Consider the following 16,239-nt stretch of genomic DNA (forward strand, 5'->3'; position numbering starts at 1 on the left):
TCTTTTCTTTTAGACAATACAGGGGCTCCTAATAGATTGTTCCAGTGGAACATTTTCAAGCATAAAAAGATTTCACAGATTAACCAGGCAAAATTAAAGTACTGAGGCTCACTGAAAATCTGCTAAAAGAAGTTTTTGTATCTTAATTTATGCATCATCAGATGTCAGATAATAAAGCAAGATAAAAATAAACTGAATGAAAGCAATGAGTACTTTTTTAACAAAAGAGGGTGGGTTTTTTAATATGATATTGAGACCAAGAAGAAAAGCCCAAGCTGCCCGGCAGTGAAATATCCTAGTACACTTAATTCCACTGTTTTTCAGTGAATCTGGCCTGCTGGAAGAATGCAGGTGTTCCTCAGGAGAATGAAGAGGCACGTATGGAAAGGCAAGCATGTTAGTACCAAGGAGGGGGAGGCGCAAGTCTTTCCTTTGCAGTACAAAACACACGTATGCATGGCATGCAACACACAACCTACCTCTTCCATACCCTACATACTCACGGCCATAGCAAAGCACACAAGGCATGCGGACAAAGCAAAGGGGAAAGAAAAAGACACCGAGACTATATAAACAGTTGGCATGAAGACGAGATCACGCCACGGAGAGACTGACGGCAAAGCCAAAGCTCTGGAATCTCCCCCACTGTGAAGGACACACAGCCGACCAGCACCGTGGGCCTTTGAGCAGGGGGCAGGCAGGAGATGAAAGCAAGAGGAAGCTGCTGAGCCTGTGCAAACTGGGATAGATGTGCTCTAGGATACCTCTATGGGTTTTCACTGATATCTTCGTGCTGACAGTTTTTGAGTTAATGTAGCAGCTGGCAAAGGGCAGGAAGCCACGACAATGAGAAGACTAAAATTAGCACCTTCCACCTACGCTGGGCAAAGTCCTGTTCTTTCAGTTTCATTCACAACTGCACATCAATCTTTCTGGGTGACTGGGGAACAGAATACACCTTGACCTCTTAAAATCCTTTACAGTCACCTGGGCCCGCTTGTCCCACAAGCCAAATAAACACCCAAGTACTGAGCAGGAAATGGGTGAACTCAATATTGTCATTCCACAGACCAAATGGACCATTTCTGTATGACTACTGTGCTTATGAGTACGTGGAATATACTGACTGCAGCATATTATTACCATTTAGAAGCCTCTTTACTATGAGATTTTAGGCACTTATTGTGGAGAATTTGCCCAGGGATGATTTACTGCACACCTTCATGGGAGGTGGCATTTCCCATCATCAGTAACTCAACTAGGAAAAGGAAAAAAAAAAAAAACAACAAGAGACATAATTTCATAAATAATCAGAAATCAAAATCATAATCACATATAGAGCTATATGATAATCACAATTGTCACCCTAGCTTGTGAAGCAACAAATGGTCAATTAAATTAATAGCAAAGTAACTGCAGAGGTTGGATCAACCACAAGGGCAGTTGCATAGAGTATCCCTATCTTTCTACCTCATTAAACAAAAACTATATTGTTTTAGTTTGCAACTCTTATGTCCAGCTCTAAATTTTGTTGTCTGAAACACCCTCTGTTACTTGGCGACACATTTTTGCAGATCAGTGCTTATAACCAGCAGCTTTCAAGAATGAGTCCTGTGGAGTTCAATTTGCACAGATGACCACATTTTCCTGGCTGACTCCAAAATCCAATTTTAAATAATTAACTCTGCCCATATAAATCGATTGGCAAAATAAAGAGTGAAGTATTGGTGTGACATTGCTGCAGAGAGGAGGTTACTTTGTGCCCAGGACTGAGCCCAGTAAAAAGTGACGGGCAGCCCACGAGGACGTGTTTTGTTAGGCATGCTATGATGGGCACAGACATTCAGGACTCAGGGGACTGAAAGGCTTAGCTGAGTCCAGATCCCCCACTTTCCACTGCTGTGCAAGATGCTTGTTCTTCCGTCACATAATGTTGGACCAACTAATGGGCTTATTTCCTCAGTAAGATCAGAGTTTCATCAGCTTCTTCTTGTATGATGTAGGTAGATCATACAGGAGACGGAAGGAACCAGTATTTCTGCCTCCTGCTACCACTAATACCTGCCGTTCTTTAGTCTTATTTCATAGAAAGCAGTCTACATAAAACAAATAATCAGAAAACTAAAGGTAGGATTTTGAAGTGAAAAAAAAAGATACAAAAGTTACTTTACAAATTATTTTTGGAGTCACAATTTAAATTTAGTCCAAGTTTCAAAAAGAGTACACTGGTGAGGAGGCAACGTTTTAACATTTTGGAGCTGTGTTCAGCTGAACCTTTTTTGAGAGTGTGTGTGTGATTTACAACAGCTGCATCTAATGTCCCACTTTAAGAACAGAGAACAAGACACAATTACTGAAGTTGAATTCCTAGCTATGAATCTTGGTGTTCCCAGTCTCTGACTTGGAAAAAAAAAAACAACAAGCAATCAAAAAATCCCAATCCATTCTCAAGAAGGGACAACATCATATTCAGGGAATAGAAACACTCACCCTGGTTTTGGCATCGATCTGCCCTCCACGATCCAACAAGAGCTTCACCATGTTTGTGTTTCCCCTTTTGGAAGCCACATGCAGTGGGGTGATTCCATTCTACACCATGAAAAGAACAAACAATGAGCATGATGGATTTGCAGGTGTATAATAGTGGTGAATTTGTGTTTGGATCACAAAAATGAGACCATCACATTGTAGAGAATAAACAAGAATGTACTTGAGCATCAGAGCTAGGCACACACCATATATGCTAGAGTTAGTAATTCCTTTGTAAGCAAAAAATCTTTATTCATCCTTTGGGATTTTTTAATAAACAAAGAAGCGCATCTGCCAAAGCAGCAAACATCACGGTCCCAGAGTCAGACAAATAAACAAACATATATCAGAGTCCCAATGAGTCAATATTCACAAAACACTGATGCATTTAGATCATCGCAACATACACAGAGTACACAAATGCGTCACTCTGACACAAAGGAATCTTCTTAGTGTGATGCCAATAGCATAAAGGAGTAGGTCCTGCTTAGGCTGAAAGTCCTTGCAAACGCTTTGGGTGAGGGAAGGAGGTAATATTAGCAGTTATTCCAGATCAGCAATAGGAGGAAGCCAGTCTGAAAGGCAGAGCCCTAAAGTAATTACAAGAGTGTCTGGCAACGCAAAATTAAACAGAAATCTCATGATCCAGCAGCCATGTTGATGTACAGATTACCAGGGGTTTTCACGGCACCACATGCCGTGCTTTAAACTACGCATCATACAACAGCAAGTACGCTATATTATCTATCTCTGCAGTTGTTCACCATAAAAAAGCAGTCATGATTAATTAGTAGTTTTTAAGTTGTATTTCTATAATGGCAGTGTAGCTTTTTTCAAAATACGTTTATATGTGAAAATATCAAATTACAGTAGCATAGCATATACTGAATCCTGCATACTAAATAAGCCAATAAATCCGACATATATTCCTGGAGTATGTGTAACTGACAGGAAAGCTAAAGCGAGTTGACATATTATGAGAGTATCAGCTTTCTGGAGCTAGTCGCAAGAGCCTGCTTCCTTCAGCTGGGAATACAGGCCGCTACTAAACACCCAGCGACTCTGCTGCATTGAATTATTGCAAAAAAGACATCTTTGAACACAACGGAATTTCAGCATTACTTTGCTCCTTGCTTACTCTTGACTAAGAATTACACAAAGAAACACTCCACTTTTGTAGGCCGTTACAACTAAGAAGCAAAAAGAATTCCTCCGTACCCTTGCTGTGAAATCGACCGCAGCTCCTCGGTTGAGCAGAAGCGTTGCCACATTGACATTTCCATAGTGCGCGGCTATATGCAAAGGTGTAAAGCCACTCTACAAAGGGAAACAGACCTTATTACAGAAATCAATTTATACAAGATAACCAGCTTAACTAGAACTTTGTTTTAGAAGCTGCTGGCAAACAAATGTATCATGTCGATTTCATCTAGTTCACCTACGAGATAGCACATTCTTTCAGGCAGAGTGTGCATTTTTCATAAGGGAGGTTATGAAAAGTGCTTCATTCTTTCATTTTCCAATTCATTGTTCTGAATCAGTGGCCAGTAAGAAAAGTAGCTTTTCTCACAGAAAATGTAAATATATTAGCCATTCTTAAAGAAAAAAAAAGGAAGTTTCCATATTATAATTCAGGAGCAACATGGGTCTTTTGGGCTGCATCTGTTTACTGGTTTTGTCTAAATGACCACAAAAGTTTTCGGACTCTTATTTTACTGATCTTACAATTAGAAATTTTGACAATATATTTCCTTTTTTTTTTAAGCAGTGGTTATTCAACATGTAACCCCAAAATTTGGTGTACATGAGAAACTACTTAGTAGCATAAGAACCATAATTACTTATAGTTAGATACAATTTTGATTTCAAAGGATGTGAAGAAAGCTTGCCATCTAAACATCAGAGAAAATATAATTTACTTATTGCCTCTTGAACACTAGAAGGTGAAACATGCTCTAGCTACGAGATATAGAGTTTCTTGACAACAACATAAAAAAAGATTAATTTTTCAGAAACTAGGCCACAGAGCAAGCTTTTAGTCTCATAATTAATTCAAGTAGAAAGGACATTGCTTTTGAGGTTTCCCTGAAGAGCTTCACAATGATTTGATCAGATCTTACTGTTCGTTAAGGGAAAGAGGGAAATAACTTTTGGCTTCTAGACTATACTGTTTTTTCAAATAGGTTTCATTTCTTTCAGTGTAAAAAATCATGGTTTTAAACTGCTTGTGGAATAAAGAAATGTAGGCAGATGTAGGACTCCGAAATCAACTATATTCCCAAACGAAACACCAATCAGCCTACTATTTTACCCTAATTCCATTTACTTCCTTGTCGGCTCACAGGTGATCCTGGTCAAAGTACAGCCAAACACTCATTAAACTCATCATCTTGTTGCTGTGGTAAATTACCAAGGAAATGTCTACTAAAGTTATTAGGCGCACAAATACAGTATCGTATTAAGCTATAGATTTAATGTATATTGTGTTAACAACTAACTTCTCACAGACACATGTTTACCTGGTGACAAATGCACAGAGAGGTAACATGTTGACCAGAGAAGGAGAGAGAAACCCCCTCACGTTTACCACGGTGAAGAGCAGGTCCATGGGCAGATGCCAGGGAGCAGCTGTCACCCTGTCGCTTCGCATCGTCCCCTGCCTGGGGACAACTTGCTCATGTGTGTGCCCCCCGAGCAGGGAGCTCTTCCACCTGTGTCCCTGCATCCAGAGTTCATTCCCTCATCCCACAGAGAAACTCTATGATTTAAAAGGAGGCCTTCAAATAACGGCTGCATTCTTGGAAATTATTCTTTTTCTTAAATGTTACACTAATTTTTAGGGGAGAAAACACAGTTTCAGCCAATCAGACACATGATTTTTAGTGGAAGTGCCTGGTGAGCTGATACTTCCAGAATCCGAATGAGAAATGTAGTATTATCTGCTGCAAGTGAATTCTGATTATGTGCTATCCCTTAAGGACTTTTCAAAACTTTATTGAAAAGATCATAAAAAGAACAATGGTAAAAATAAGCAGATGCTCTGAACGAGATTTTACCTTAGAGGATTTGATTGTATTTATTATTGTAAAAGAAGGAAAATGAATTTTACCACGACTCTGTCTGAACCAGACACCTTAATTTAGTTATGCCAAGTGAGTGCATTTTCATAATTAATGAAATTGAGTTAGAAAAGCATCTTTAACCTCTCAGCTCCATTACTCACTGCAGACTTCTTTGAACCAATGTGAATTCTCAAAAGTTTATTTCAAAAGTGACACAAATAAAAAGAAATTCTAAGATAAAGGATGAATAAAAATAGGTTTCCTTAGTCACAAATTTCTGTGTATTAAAAAAAAGAGTAATATCTTCACTTTTAGTGCTAAACAATAAAGAAATATTGCCACAGAGCAGAGAAAATAATCATAAGTAACAGAAAGAGTAATTAAAAATGTTTTGTCTCGGTACCTCAGTCGTCCTATTCACCATCATCTGATGCAGCATGGTTTGGGAAAAAGAGGAAAAATATTAAAGAGTGGCCACAAAACGAAGAACTACGTTGCTTTTTGAAATGAGTTATGCTGTTAATTATGGGAAAAGCCATTCAAGCATGCATTAACTTTAAATACAACCTATGTTCCCGTGGGCAATAAACCAGTATCCTATTTAATAGGGAAGCAGTGATTCTGCTTCCACTCAGGTCTCTTCTTGTTTACAAATAATGAAAAGAAAGCTAGTTACAAAAGAAATGGGAGGTATAACTAAAAAGCAAAAAAAAAAAAATGCATAGCTTGCAATTACTGAGTAGCTAAACACTGTAAAAGTAAATACATTACTGGTGATACTGGTCAAGCAACCTGTCTTTTCCCACAAAAAAAAAACTACCTTTAGACATTAAGACTAAGTAAGTGAAGTTTGTTGCCCCTCGGCTCTGAGCCGTGTGGCCACCCTGTTACCTCTCAGGCAGCATCGTGTTACCTTGGACTGCACGTCAGCGTTATGGTCGTTCTGCAGTAGGAGCGCTGCTGATTTGGTGTCGTCTTTTCTAGCGGCAATATGCAGAGCGGGTAATCTCACTTTCCCCTTGGTGTCATTCTCCAGGAGGATGGCCACCGCCTGGTTGTGTCCTTGTTGCAGGGCGACAGCTAGAGGAGTGAACCCATCCTGGTAGAGCAGAAAAGATGTGCTCAACAAACTGAAGGATACAGAGCTTCAGTAATTTGCACAGCCCTGTTCACATATCGAAATTCGAAAGGTACATTACCAGCACAATATTTTAACCCAGATATTACTTCAAACATGACAGAAGCATGTTTCTTCACTTCAAAGTAGTCTTTTTTAAATAAAGTACAAGCAAAGGGTCATTTTTCTGCATCTCTCTTAATTACTTCTCATCTTAAAATGGATCACAAAGCATATTTTCAGCAATGTTTTGGTAAGGATCAGTGAGCTCTGAACAAGGTAGATATAAAAAATATCCAGGGAACTTTTTTCTGAATATCTCACATCTGTGGGAAAAGAAAGCACATCTTCATTCACATTTGCTGTTGTTTGTCATTCTAAGTTACATGTGAACTATGGCACAAGAAAGCTAGATCACATTCAGGATGTTATTCTAATTTGAAGCAGGAAAACATTAGATAATCTGTACTTTTTGGAAGTTCAAAGTCAGAAAAATATATCTACTTGTTATTCACATGTTTAGCTTTGTTTTAAAATTATTATCAAATTTTCTTGCTTTCTTCACACGTGCCCTGGATTGGCAATGCTTCAAAATGTCACACACCCACCACCTGCTATCTCAGCTGAACTACCGCCTGCTCCCATACCTTTTATTCTGACTACAAAACTGAATCTAGCCCACAATTTGTGCGCTACCCAGGGACATATGTGCTGTAACACATGCAAGATCAGAGGGCAGCTAAACTATCAGGGGACAGAGAAGCTCTCTAACAGAGTCTGTGACCAGAGGCATGGCGAATAACAACAAAGGGAACAATACAAAGTCTTCTGTGTCTAGTTGGGAAGGAACAACTAAGGAATTAACTATAGCCAGAAAGTGAGAAAACTGATTTAGAGATGTTGTAAAAGGCACAAGAATGAGACAGAATTGATTTGGAACAGGAAAATAGAAAAATGATTAAATAATAAAGGACAAGTTAGGAAGGAATTAGAGTCAACATATGCTGAAAGAAACATCTGAAGAATTGCTAGAGCAATTTTTCCCCTTTGTAATCTAATAACGTTCACTCCCTTTTGCGTAGAACTGTGGAAAGGTGCGCTGTAACAGCGATACTACTACGGGTTCTCTCTGTAATAGAGATTAAATTGTGTACAGTGAATTAAAAAGGGGTGAACAGCTGATGAAACAGCTGAACTGTAAAGATAATTCTGAGATTGGGTCCACATTAGGTGTTGAAATGGCTTAATGTATTTGCCTTTCGCCTCTGGGAACATGAGAGCAAATCCTGGATTAGAGGCCCTGTGAAACTGAGCTCATCCTTTCTCTCATTTTGTACATATAAGTATAGGAAAGTGAAACATAAAATAGAAGAAACAAAATATATCCAAAGGTACTACAAGTTTCAAAGCTTCAAAGGCAAGATCATCCATTTGATTTCCACCACTTTATCCTCCATCCTTCTCTAAAAGGACACAACCCTTTCTGCATTCCCTTTCCTATTTGTGGAAAGCATGGCTGAGCAGAGCCTGGAGAAAGTATTTCATTTCCCCAACTCCCCACATGAGAACAGCCAATCTGTTTGACACCAAACAGAAGGTCCTTCTCCATATATCTTGGTAGCATCCTCAGTTCAGGCTGTCACCCCACTTCATTTAATATACCACTTCTTCATCGTGTTCATGCTACTAAATCTGGGCAGTGTGAAAGCAGCTCAGGCCATCCCTCAGTGGATGGATCCATCAAATCATTAAAACCATCACCTGAGCAAGACCTCAATCCAAAACTTAGATAAGGGGGTAGGGAGGCTTTACTTTAGAGGCTACAAAAGTGAGAACTGACATTTCTGATGGCAGAAGACAGACATGGACTCAGAGTGGTGGGCAGCTGGCTTTTCTCTCACCCTGCTTTATTTAAAAAAAAACCCAATCAGACTATACTACCAAGTTCCAGTGATGCCTGGATGTCTGCGTTCAAGCAGAGGTCACGTTAATTATAACCATCTAAGCCCCACAGTTCCAATAACTAATGAATGAATTCCCCGTGCACCTGATCACAGCCAGAAGTCACTCGGTGAAAGGCTGCAGGCAGGTGACTGGGGCTGCAGCCTGGCTGGGCTCCTGGAGCGCCACAGTTCCACCCGGCTCCTTCGCAAGGAGTGTATTTCTGCCACGTTGCCTGGCAATCACACGGGATTTCATGTTTCAGAAAGCTGCCATGTAACGTGATCGCTATGTGTGCAGGCCACAAGAGGATTATTTTAGGAGCTGTCATCAAATGGTACAGTATCCATTGAAAGGAGGGACAGTAAAGCAGCTGTTAACACTAGCAGTTCGGTTTAAAGAAAAGGAAAGTGAGCATAAATTCACCATCATTTCAAATTCATCCATTTGTGAAGGCAATCCAGAATGGGTAAGCTTCTATACAGACTAGGTAAAAGTAATAAACATGAGCAAAAGCTCTGACAGGGAGGAACTTTCCTATCACTATTTCACATGGCACATCCACAGGGCAAACACAAGCCAACAGAAGCAGCACAGAGCCTGCTCACTCCTTCCCTTGGCCTGGAATAAAAGAACATTTGGCAGAAAGAGAATCATAGAATCATAGAATAGTTTGGATTGGAAGGGACCTTTAAAGGTCAGCTAGCCCAACCTCCCTGCAATGAGCTGGGACATCTTCAAATAGATCAGGTTGCTCAGAGCTCTGTCCAATCTGACTTTAAATGTTTTCTGCAATGGGGCATCTACCACCTATTTGTACAACCTGTTCCAGCATTTCACCTCTTAATCATAGAACATATGTTCCCTTATATCTAGTTTGAATCGCCCCTCTTTTAGTTTAAAACCATTACCCCTTGGCATATCACTACAGGCCCCAATAAAAAGTCTGTCCCCATCTTTCTTATAAGGTGTCCTCGGAGCCTTCTCTTCTCGAGGCTGAACAACCCCAACTCTCTAAGCCTGTCCCCACAGGAGAGGTGTTCCAGCCCTCCCTCTGATCATTTTCATGGCCCTCCTCTGGACCCCCTCCAATATGTCCACATCCTTCCTGTGCCAAGGACTGCAGAGCTGGACACAGTACTCCAAGTAGGACCTTACTAGAGTGGAGCAGAGGGGCAGAATCATCCCCCTTGACCTGCTGGCCATGCTACTTTTGATGCAGCCAAGGATACGGTTGGCTTTTTGGGTTGCAAGCACATATTGCTGGCTCACGTCCAGCTTATAATCCACCAGTGCCGCCAAGTTTTTCCCTACAGAGCTGCTCTGAATCCCTTTACCCCCAGAACAAGAGGAAACAGAATGAGCATAGTCCTCATTGCCTAGGAGTTGTCCCCATTGTTCTGAAATCCTGTCATCTGCAAAAAATAAGTTCTTATGATTCAGTTTCTCTTAAGATGGAGTCTCATCTCTCTTACTTTGGTGTCTGCCCTGCTTGCAATGAGGTTAGTGCAGGTTTACAGAACTGCAGTTAAATCCAGAACCTAGCAATGAATGCCATCCTTCTGCATATTTATACCCCAATAGTTTGGCAGGAGAAGCAAACCATCCAAGAAGAAAACAGCACATTGCCTGCTGAACTCATTGAAGTGATCCTTGTTACTCATTTGATTTCCAATTTATGCTAATAACAGACAACAATGAATATTTACATGTTACACTTGAAGTTGCAGACAAGACTCAGCATCAGAGTATCTTAGCTGGTCAAGAAGGCCCATCTGCCATCACTCCTCACTTAGAGGAACTGGAGCAGGAGACTGGAGTAAGTGACCTCTTGAGGCACCTTTGATACCTGAATGGTTCTGGGAACCCAGTACCACAGAGAGCCTGCTCATCTCATCACTTTTGTGCATGCACTTGCCTCTTTCCCACTCTTTCTCTCTATGCAGAAAATACTCTGAACTCATTTAAAATCTCAAGTCCATATCTAAAAGGACATTTTTCAGCAACTAATTGTTGATACTAATTGTCTTTACACCATTTTATACTATACAGAGACACCCTTCTGGACACAGTCCTCATAGTCCTAATTATGGGATTCACATTGTTCCACATGGTTTTCAGCTGGCTGAGAAAGAAGCTGAAGCAAGTCAACAATCTACCTTCCCCAGGAGACCCCTTACACAGTGGGAGACACATGCTATTAAATTTTATTCACTGATTTTTCTATAGTGATTTTTTTCTATAGTGCAAATAGAAAAGCAGTGCAAAGATAGCACTGTTACTCGGGTGATGACACTCTGAGATGCTTGAGTTTTCCTGGGCTTTGTTAGAGACATAGGTCTATTCAAATTAAATGTTGTACCTCTCCACTTAGCCTATGATTGATCTACTATTCACTCCATCCCCCTGACAATACCACCTTGGCCTCCTATAATTTCTACACCTCTAGGGACCTCTCTTGGAAGCCTCATTCATTTTTCAAAAAATTCTTCAGGAAGCTGATAGGAGAAATGGGCATAAACTGAAGGTGAAAATCCTGGGTTCACTAAGGTCAGTGGAAGAAATTTTGATGTCAAATGAATCAGGCTGGATTTCAACCCTTGACTTTTCACCATTTCCAGAGCAGTTCACCTTTGCCTTCTGTGTGTGTAGAAAAAAAAGGTAAGATTCATACATACAAGTCAATGAAATGAAAAGGTGAAAGTTCCCAAAATACTCTGTTTGAAAAATCTCCAGACTTTAAGCAATATGAATATAAAGGCAAAGGAAATAAGAGTGTATGCAAAAAAGGAACAATATACCTCACCTCAGTAGCTGTGCTCTGGTTGGCTCCATTCTCCAGGAGATATTTCACCACTTCAATGTGGTTCTCTTGAGCTGCCATATATAAGGGAGTAAAGCCATTCTGTGAAGAGCACATAAGAAAATATTGTAATGAGGAAATGGAATATACAAACAGTAATGAATTCTAAATAAATATACAGATAAAAATGCATTTGTGCTTTCTAAACTGAAAGGTTTTAAGTATATAAGTTGAACAACTTTTTAATTTTTAACTTAATATGGAAACATTTAATGCCACTTAAATTCACAAAACTCTACGTGCTTTCACACTCATTTTTTTCTGACGCACATTTTAGGGAAGCAATGGACACACTCATTATTAATACACCTATCCTTGCTGATAATTCCTGGGGACCATAAAGCTGGCAATAAAGTTTTATGAAAGCTGACAGGAAAGCAAGAGTCTCCTCCATCTATTACATTAACTTAACCAAAGGCATCATCCCCTGGAGACCATGAAGTCCATACCTCATGACAAGCTGAGCAGAGATGACAAAGGCATAACATACTACATAGAATTTTGTAATACATAAAACATTGCAAATCACCAAACATAAAGGAATTCAACCTTACAAAGTAACAACTGCATTTCCGACTATAATGTAAGTTCATCTATCATTTAATCATAAACATTAGTGTAAATGTCCTAGAGTCCTTAAAAGAATCTGTTCTGGATAATCACAGAATCATAGTATGGTTTGGGTTGGAAGGGACCTTCAAAGGTCATCTAGTCCAACTCCCTGCCATGAGCAGGGACATCTTCAACTTCGGGTTGCTCAGAGACCCGTCCAGCCTGACCTTGAATGGGGCATCCTCTACCTCTCTGAGCAACCTGTTCCAGTGTTTCACCACCACCATCATTGTAAACAATGTCTTCCTTGTGTCTACTCTGATTCTCCCCTCTTTCAGTTTAAAACCATTACTCCTTAGCCTACCACTACAGGCCCCACTAGAAAGTCTGTCCCACTCTTTCTTACTTTTAAGTATGGAAAGGCCACAACAAGGTGTCCCCAGAGCCTCCTCCAGGCTGAACAACCCCAGCTCTCTTAGCCTGTCCTCAAAGAAGAGCTACAAACTACAGGCAAATTCATTAGAAACATAAGTCCTTTCTCTCATTAGAATAATTTAACGCAAACAACTTTAAGTATTTAGCTACAAAATCCTTATGAAAGAAAGGCATAGAAGTGAACTGTCTGCCTGATTAATAATGTTCTTGTGAAAGTTTCTAGGACTGTTAAAAAGACCTTAGAAAATTCTTTAATATTCTGTAGATCACCATGTAACATCAGAGGACATAATGATCTATACTTCTGGAAACATTCTTCTGTCTTTGAATGACACTTCTAGCTAGAATGTAAACCATAAATCAGAATTCAAACATGTAATTTTTTTAATCTTGCGTGCTGTGACAATAAGTTATAAGCTTAAGCACTTATGGACACAATAAGTAAAAAAGCAAACACTGTAAGAACCTTGTTTCAGAGAAGCCGATATTATTCTTTCTAGCAAACTTGATTGTAGAACTGATATCTTCACAACACCCTTCTGCATTAACAAATGTGGAAGATTGCTCAAGACAACACATGCCATCTACATTGGGTATGTCATACATGTTGTAGCCTTTTAATATTGCTTTGCACAATACTCTGGCACTTCTATCAACAATCTTGGGACATATAATTAAAAAATTGCACCCAGAACACAGTTAACAGCAGCTCCATGCCAAAACTGTGGGATGTATTTTGAGTGGTTTTGCACAGCGGCCTATCTTTGGCCAATATCCAATATTGTCAGTAATGACTTGAAGGATGGACCCGAGTGCTCTTATTACAGTTACAGACAGTATGAACAAGATAATCTGCAAGGACAACCACACAACCAGACCACGATGTAAAAGGTTTCTGTTACCCTGAAGGAAAGGGCTGGAAATATTATTTAATAAGGACAAATACAAGTATATACACTATGGCAGGAAAAACAAACTGTGCAAACAGGGAATGATGAGTTAGAAAAGAAGAATCCAGAAAAGGACCTGAAGGTCCCAGAGGTCTACCAGAGGCCCACTGGTCAATGAGTGCATTCTTCAGTAATAAAGACAGGCACCAATTTGGCAAAAAACAAAAATATATCTCCCAAATATATCTCCCTAGGCAAGCTATTTTTCTTTGAGAAAAGACTAGTAATTGGTGTTGTTCCATGTAGAAAGGGAAAACTGAAGGAAAACAAGATAACAGTTTTCAAAGAAAAGGGGAAAGGCCTGTTCTACATGTTCACAGTGACTTAAACAAATAGGAAAGCGCACAGTTTACAAGGATTGCAGGAAAGAAAAGCCACGTTAGACACCAAGGAAAGCTTTTTAACAGTAAGGTCAGCCTGCACTGCATTTTAATGAGCTGCTTTCCTCCACACAAATCACTGCTAAAAGCAGGCAGCAAACTAGATGCACAAATGAAGCAAACAAGCCAGGCTCTTCCATTTCCACGTCCCACGAGTCGGGGTGTGTGCTGCTCTCCCGGCTGCTCCTCGGGCAGCTCCTTAACAGGGGGCAGATCAGAGGTCTCATCACCATGTCAAATGAAGGAATGCTGTTCAGCGTGTAACTTAGATAGGCAGGGGATTGCCAAGTAGAGGGACTGAGCTGGCAGTGGGAATTATGAACAGATTGGTTTGGTTTTGACTGCGCTTGGATGGAACAGCACAGAGAAAACTGCAGGTAACAAAGCTGGCTCGCTATTTCAGTTTTCCTTCCTACTCTGGAAAGGAACAAAATGTCAGCCTGTTAGGTATAGCTAATAGTGATTTTCCACCTACATCATCAGTATTTTAGTATTAAAGTCTAGTGGAGCATTTTTTTAAATGGCAATACGTGCCATTTGTAAAATCATTCTAGCATTGAATATTTCATGGGTGAACACAAGGATCATACAGACTAATATAAAATTGGGGAATATAAGAATTTTCAAGTCACAATAAATCAATTTGCTTAAAAGCTTCGAAGATTTATTTTTTTTAAATCAACTCCTGTGCCTAGTTCTGGAAGAGGATGAGGACAATAAATCCTGGATTAGCAGATCATGAACAACACATATATGGCTTCATGACCCTTTCGTACCAAGAAGTACCAAATGCTTTTCCACACAAGGATCCAGAATAGTGCCCATTATATTAAGGATACCTTTCCCATGTGCTGTAATCATATCTAAAACTGCAGCAATCGGAGATAAGGAAACTCTTGCACATAAAAATCACAATATTTTTTTTTCTTCAGGTTTTATTTATGGTTTAAAACTATGGTAAATGTTTTCTTTAAAATCTGGTTTATTTTGGAAATTGCAACAGCATGCTGAGGTCTATGTGCAAAACTGCCTAGACCAGGCATTTTTAATTTCTGCCCCCAGCATGATCAAGCCTGACTTTTTCCACTGGCAGGGTGAAGTTTGCTTTCTCAGTGAAGAGCTGGTTTCAGAACTTCTAATTGCAATATTCCTGACCTCAACAATTCTGGCTCTTGGCCAGAAAACTCCTGTTTTAGGATTCCCAGTATCACCGCTCTCCTTGGCAGAGCTCTGCCCAGTGCGATGACCTGCTGGCCCTGCTGGAACCCTTCTTTTGCATTTGTCCACTGGATCCCAGGACTTCCACACCTCCTGCCATCCTGCACAGCTTCTATGATGTGTCTGTCTGCCTGTCTGCCTATACAGCAAGGTTCAGTCTTTCTCAGCCAGTCCTGCAGTTAAGTGGAAATGCCCACAACAAAAGCCTATCCTTCCCTTTGTTTGCTTTATTTTTTTTAACCTAAAATCCCCTTTCCATTTGCTCATTTTAGTTTCAAAGAACTATATGCCAATACCTTAGTTTCTCCGTTCTGCTGCTAGAGATGCTCCAAAGCTTGAGATCCCAGATCTCTGCAAACTAAAGAATACATGCTTTCCCTAAACTTCTGTTTCACTACCCCAAAGTGTTTTCTACTGAATCAAAGACATTGTGGTTAAGGATTCTCCATGGACATATTGCAAAGAAGACTGACCTCTCCCCTCCTCATTTCAGTTGTAGAATGGGATACAGAGGATTCATTGGGCCAGGGGTGAGTAATCTGTATTTCAATAATTTTTCCTTCAGTTTATGATCCCATACTGTATAAACACAGTCCAGAATAAAAGTAAAAATACTGATTGTGGCACATAAATGTGACCTGGAAAAGGAGAAATACACTTTATTCTGCTTTTTCTGAAAGCCCAGCTGTGTACTTATGTTTAGATTTTGTGCATCATCTGAAAAATATAAATTAATTTTGTAATAATACATAACATTCACTTTCAAACAATGATTTCATCAGAGCATTTGTAGTGAGGACAGAGTACTCAGATTTCATTATCCTCAAAAATGTATACTGCAAGATGTTTACTGCTATAACATAAAGTTATAATGAGAAATTAACGCTAAATAAAGAGTGTATTTCATACTCCATTCTTTCTACTACATTCACTGATTTACTTGCTAATTTGAGAAAATTAGTAGCTCTCAATGATTCCTCAAGCTATTAATGCAAATTGGCGAGTCTCTATATGACTCAGAATTTGTATCATTAAATTTTGCCCAAGCCCTAATGAAGAACACAGTCTGAAGAAGCAGAGGGATTATTAGACCATTCAGAAAATCACACAAACAGTGTTGGTTTAGCTTTATTTTATAGAAGGCTTTCAAGGAACCACACTCTTTGCATGTAGTACAAACTGACCAGGAGAA

The 16,239-nt window shown here is 39.7% G+C and overlaps 1 protein-coding gene across 50 annotated transcripts in view; it reads right to left on the minus strand.

The window, feature by feature from the left end:
* The window catches only part of ANK2 (ankyrin 2), a 365,851-nt gene that overhangs the window by 110,687 nt on the left and 238,925 nt on the right, over window positions 1-16,239 (minus strand). For 43 of the 50 annotated variants that reach the window (XM_065062198.1, XM_065062208.1, XM_065062197.1 and 40 more), the window contains 5 exons: window positions 11,456-11,554; window positions 6,505-6,690; window positions 5,995-6,018; window positions 3,748-3,846; window positions 2,491-2,589 (listed from right to left, as the gene is read on the minus strand). In XM_065062198.1, coding sequence (XP_064918270.1) covers window positions 2,491-2,589; window positions 3,748-3,846; window positions 5,995-6,018; window positions 6,505-6,690; window positions 11,456-11,554 — 507 coding nt within the window. The remainder of the gene's footprint in view (window positions 1-2,490; window positions 2,590-3,747; window positions 3,847-5,994; window positions 6,019-6,504; window positions 6,691-11,455; window positions 11,555-16,239) is intronic. The other 7 variants (XM_065062200.1, XM_065062218.1, XM_065062195.1 and 4 more) reach the window with 1 other exon arrangement.

The sequence above is a fragment of the Columba livia genome, chromosome 4 (genome assembly GCF_036013475.1).
Source record: "Columba livia isolate bColLiv1 breed racing homer chromosome 4, bColLiv1.pat.W.v2, whole genome shotgun sequence".
NCBI lineage: Eukaryota > Metazoa > Chordata > Aves > Columbiformes > Columbidae > Columba > Columba livia.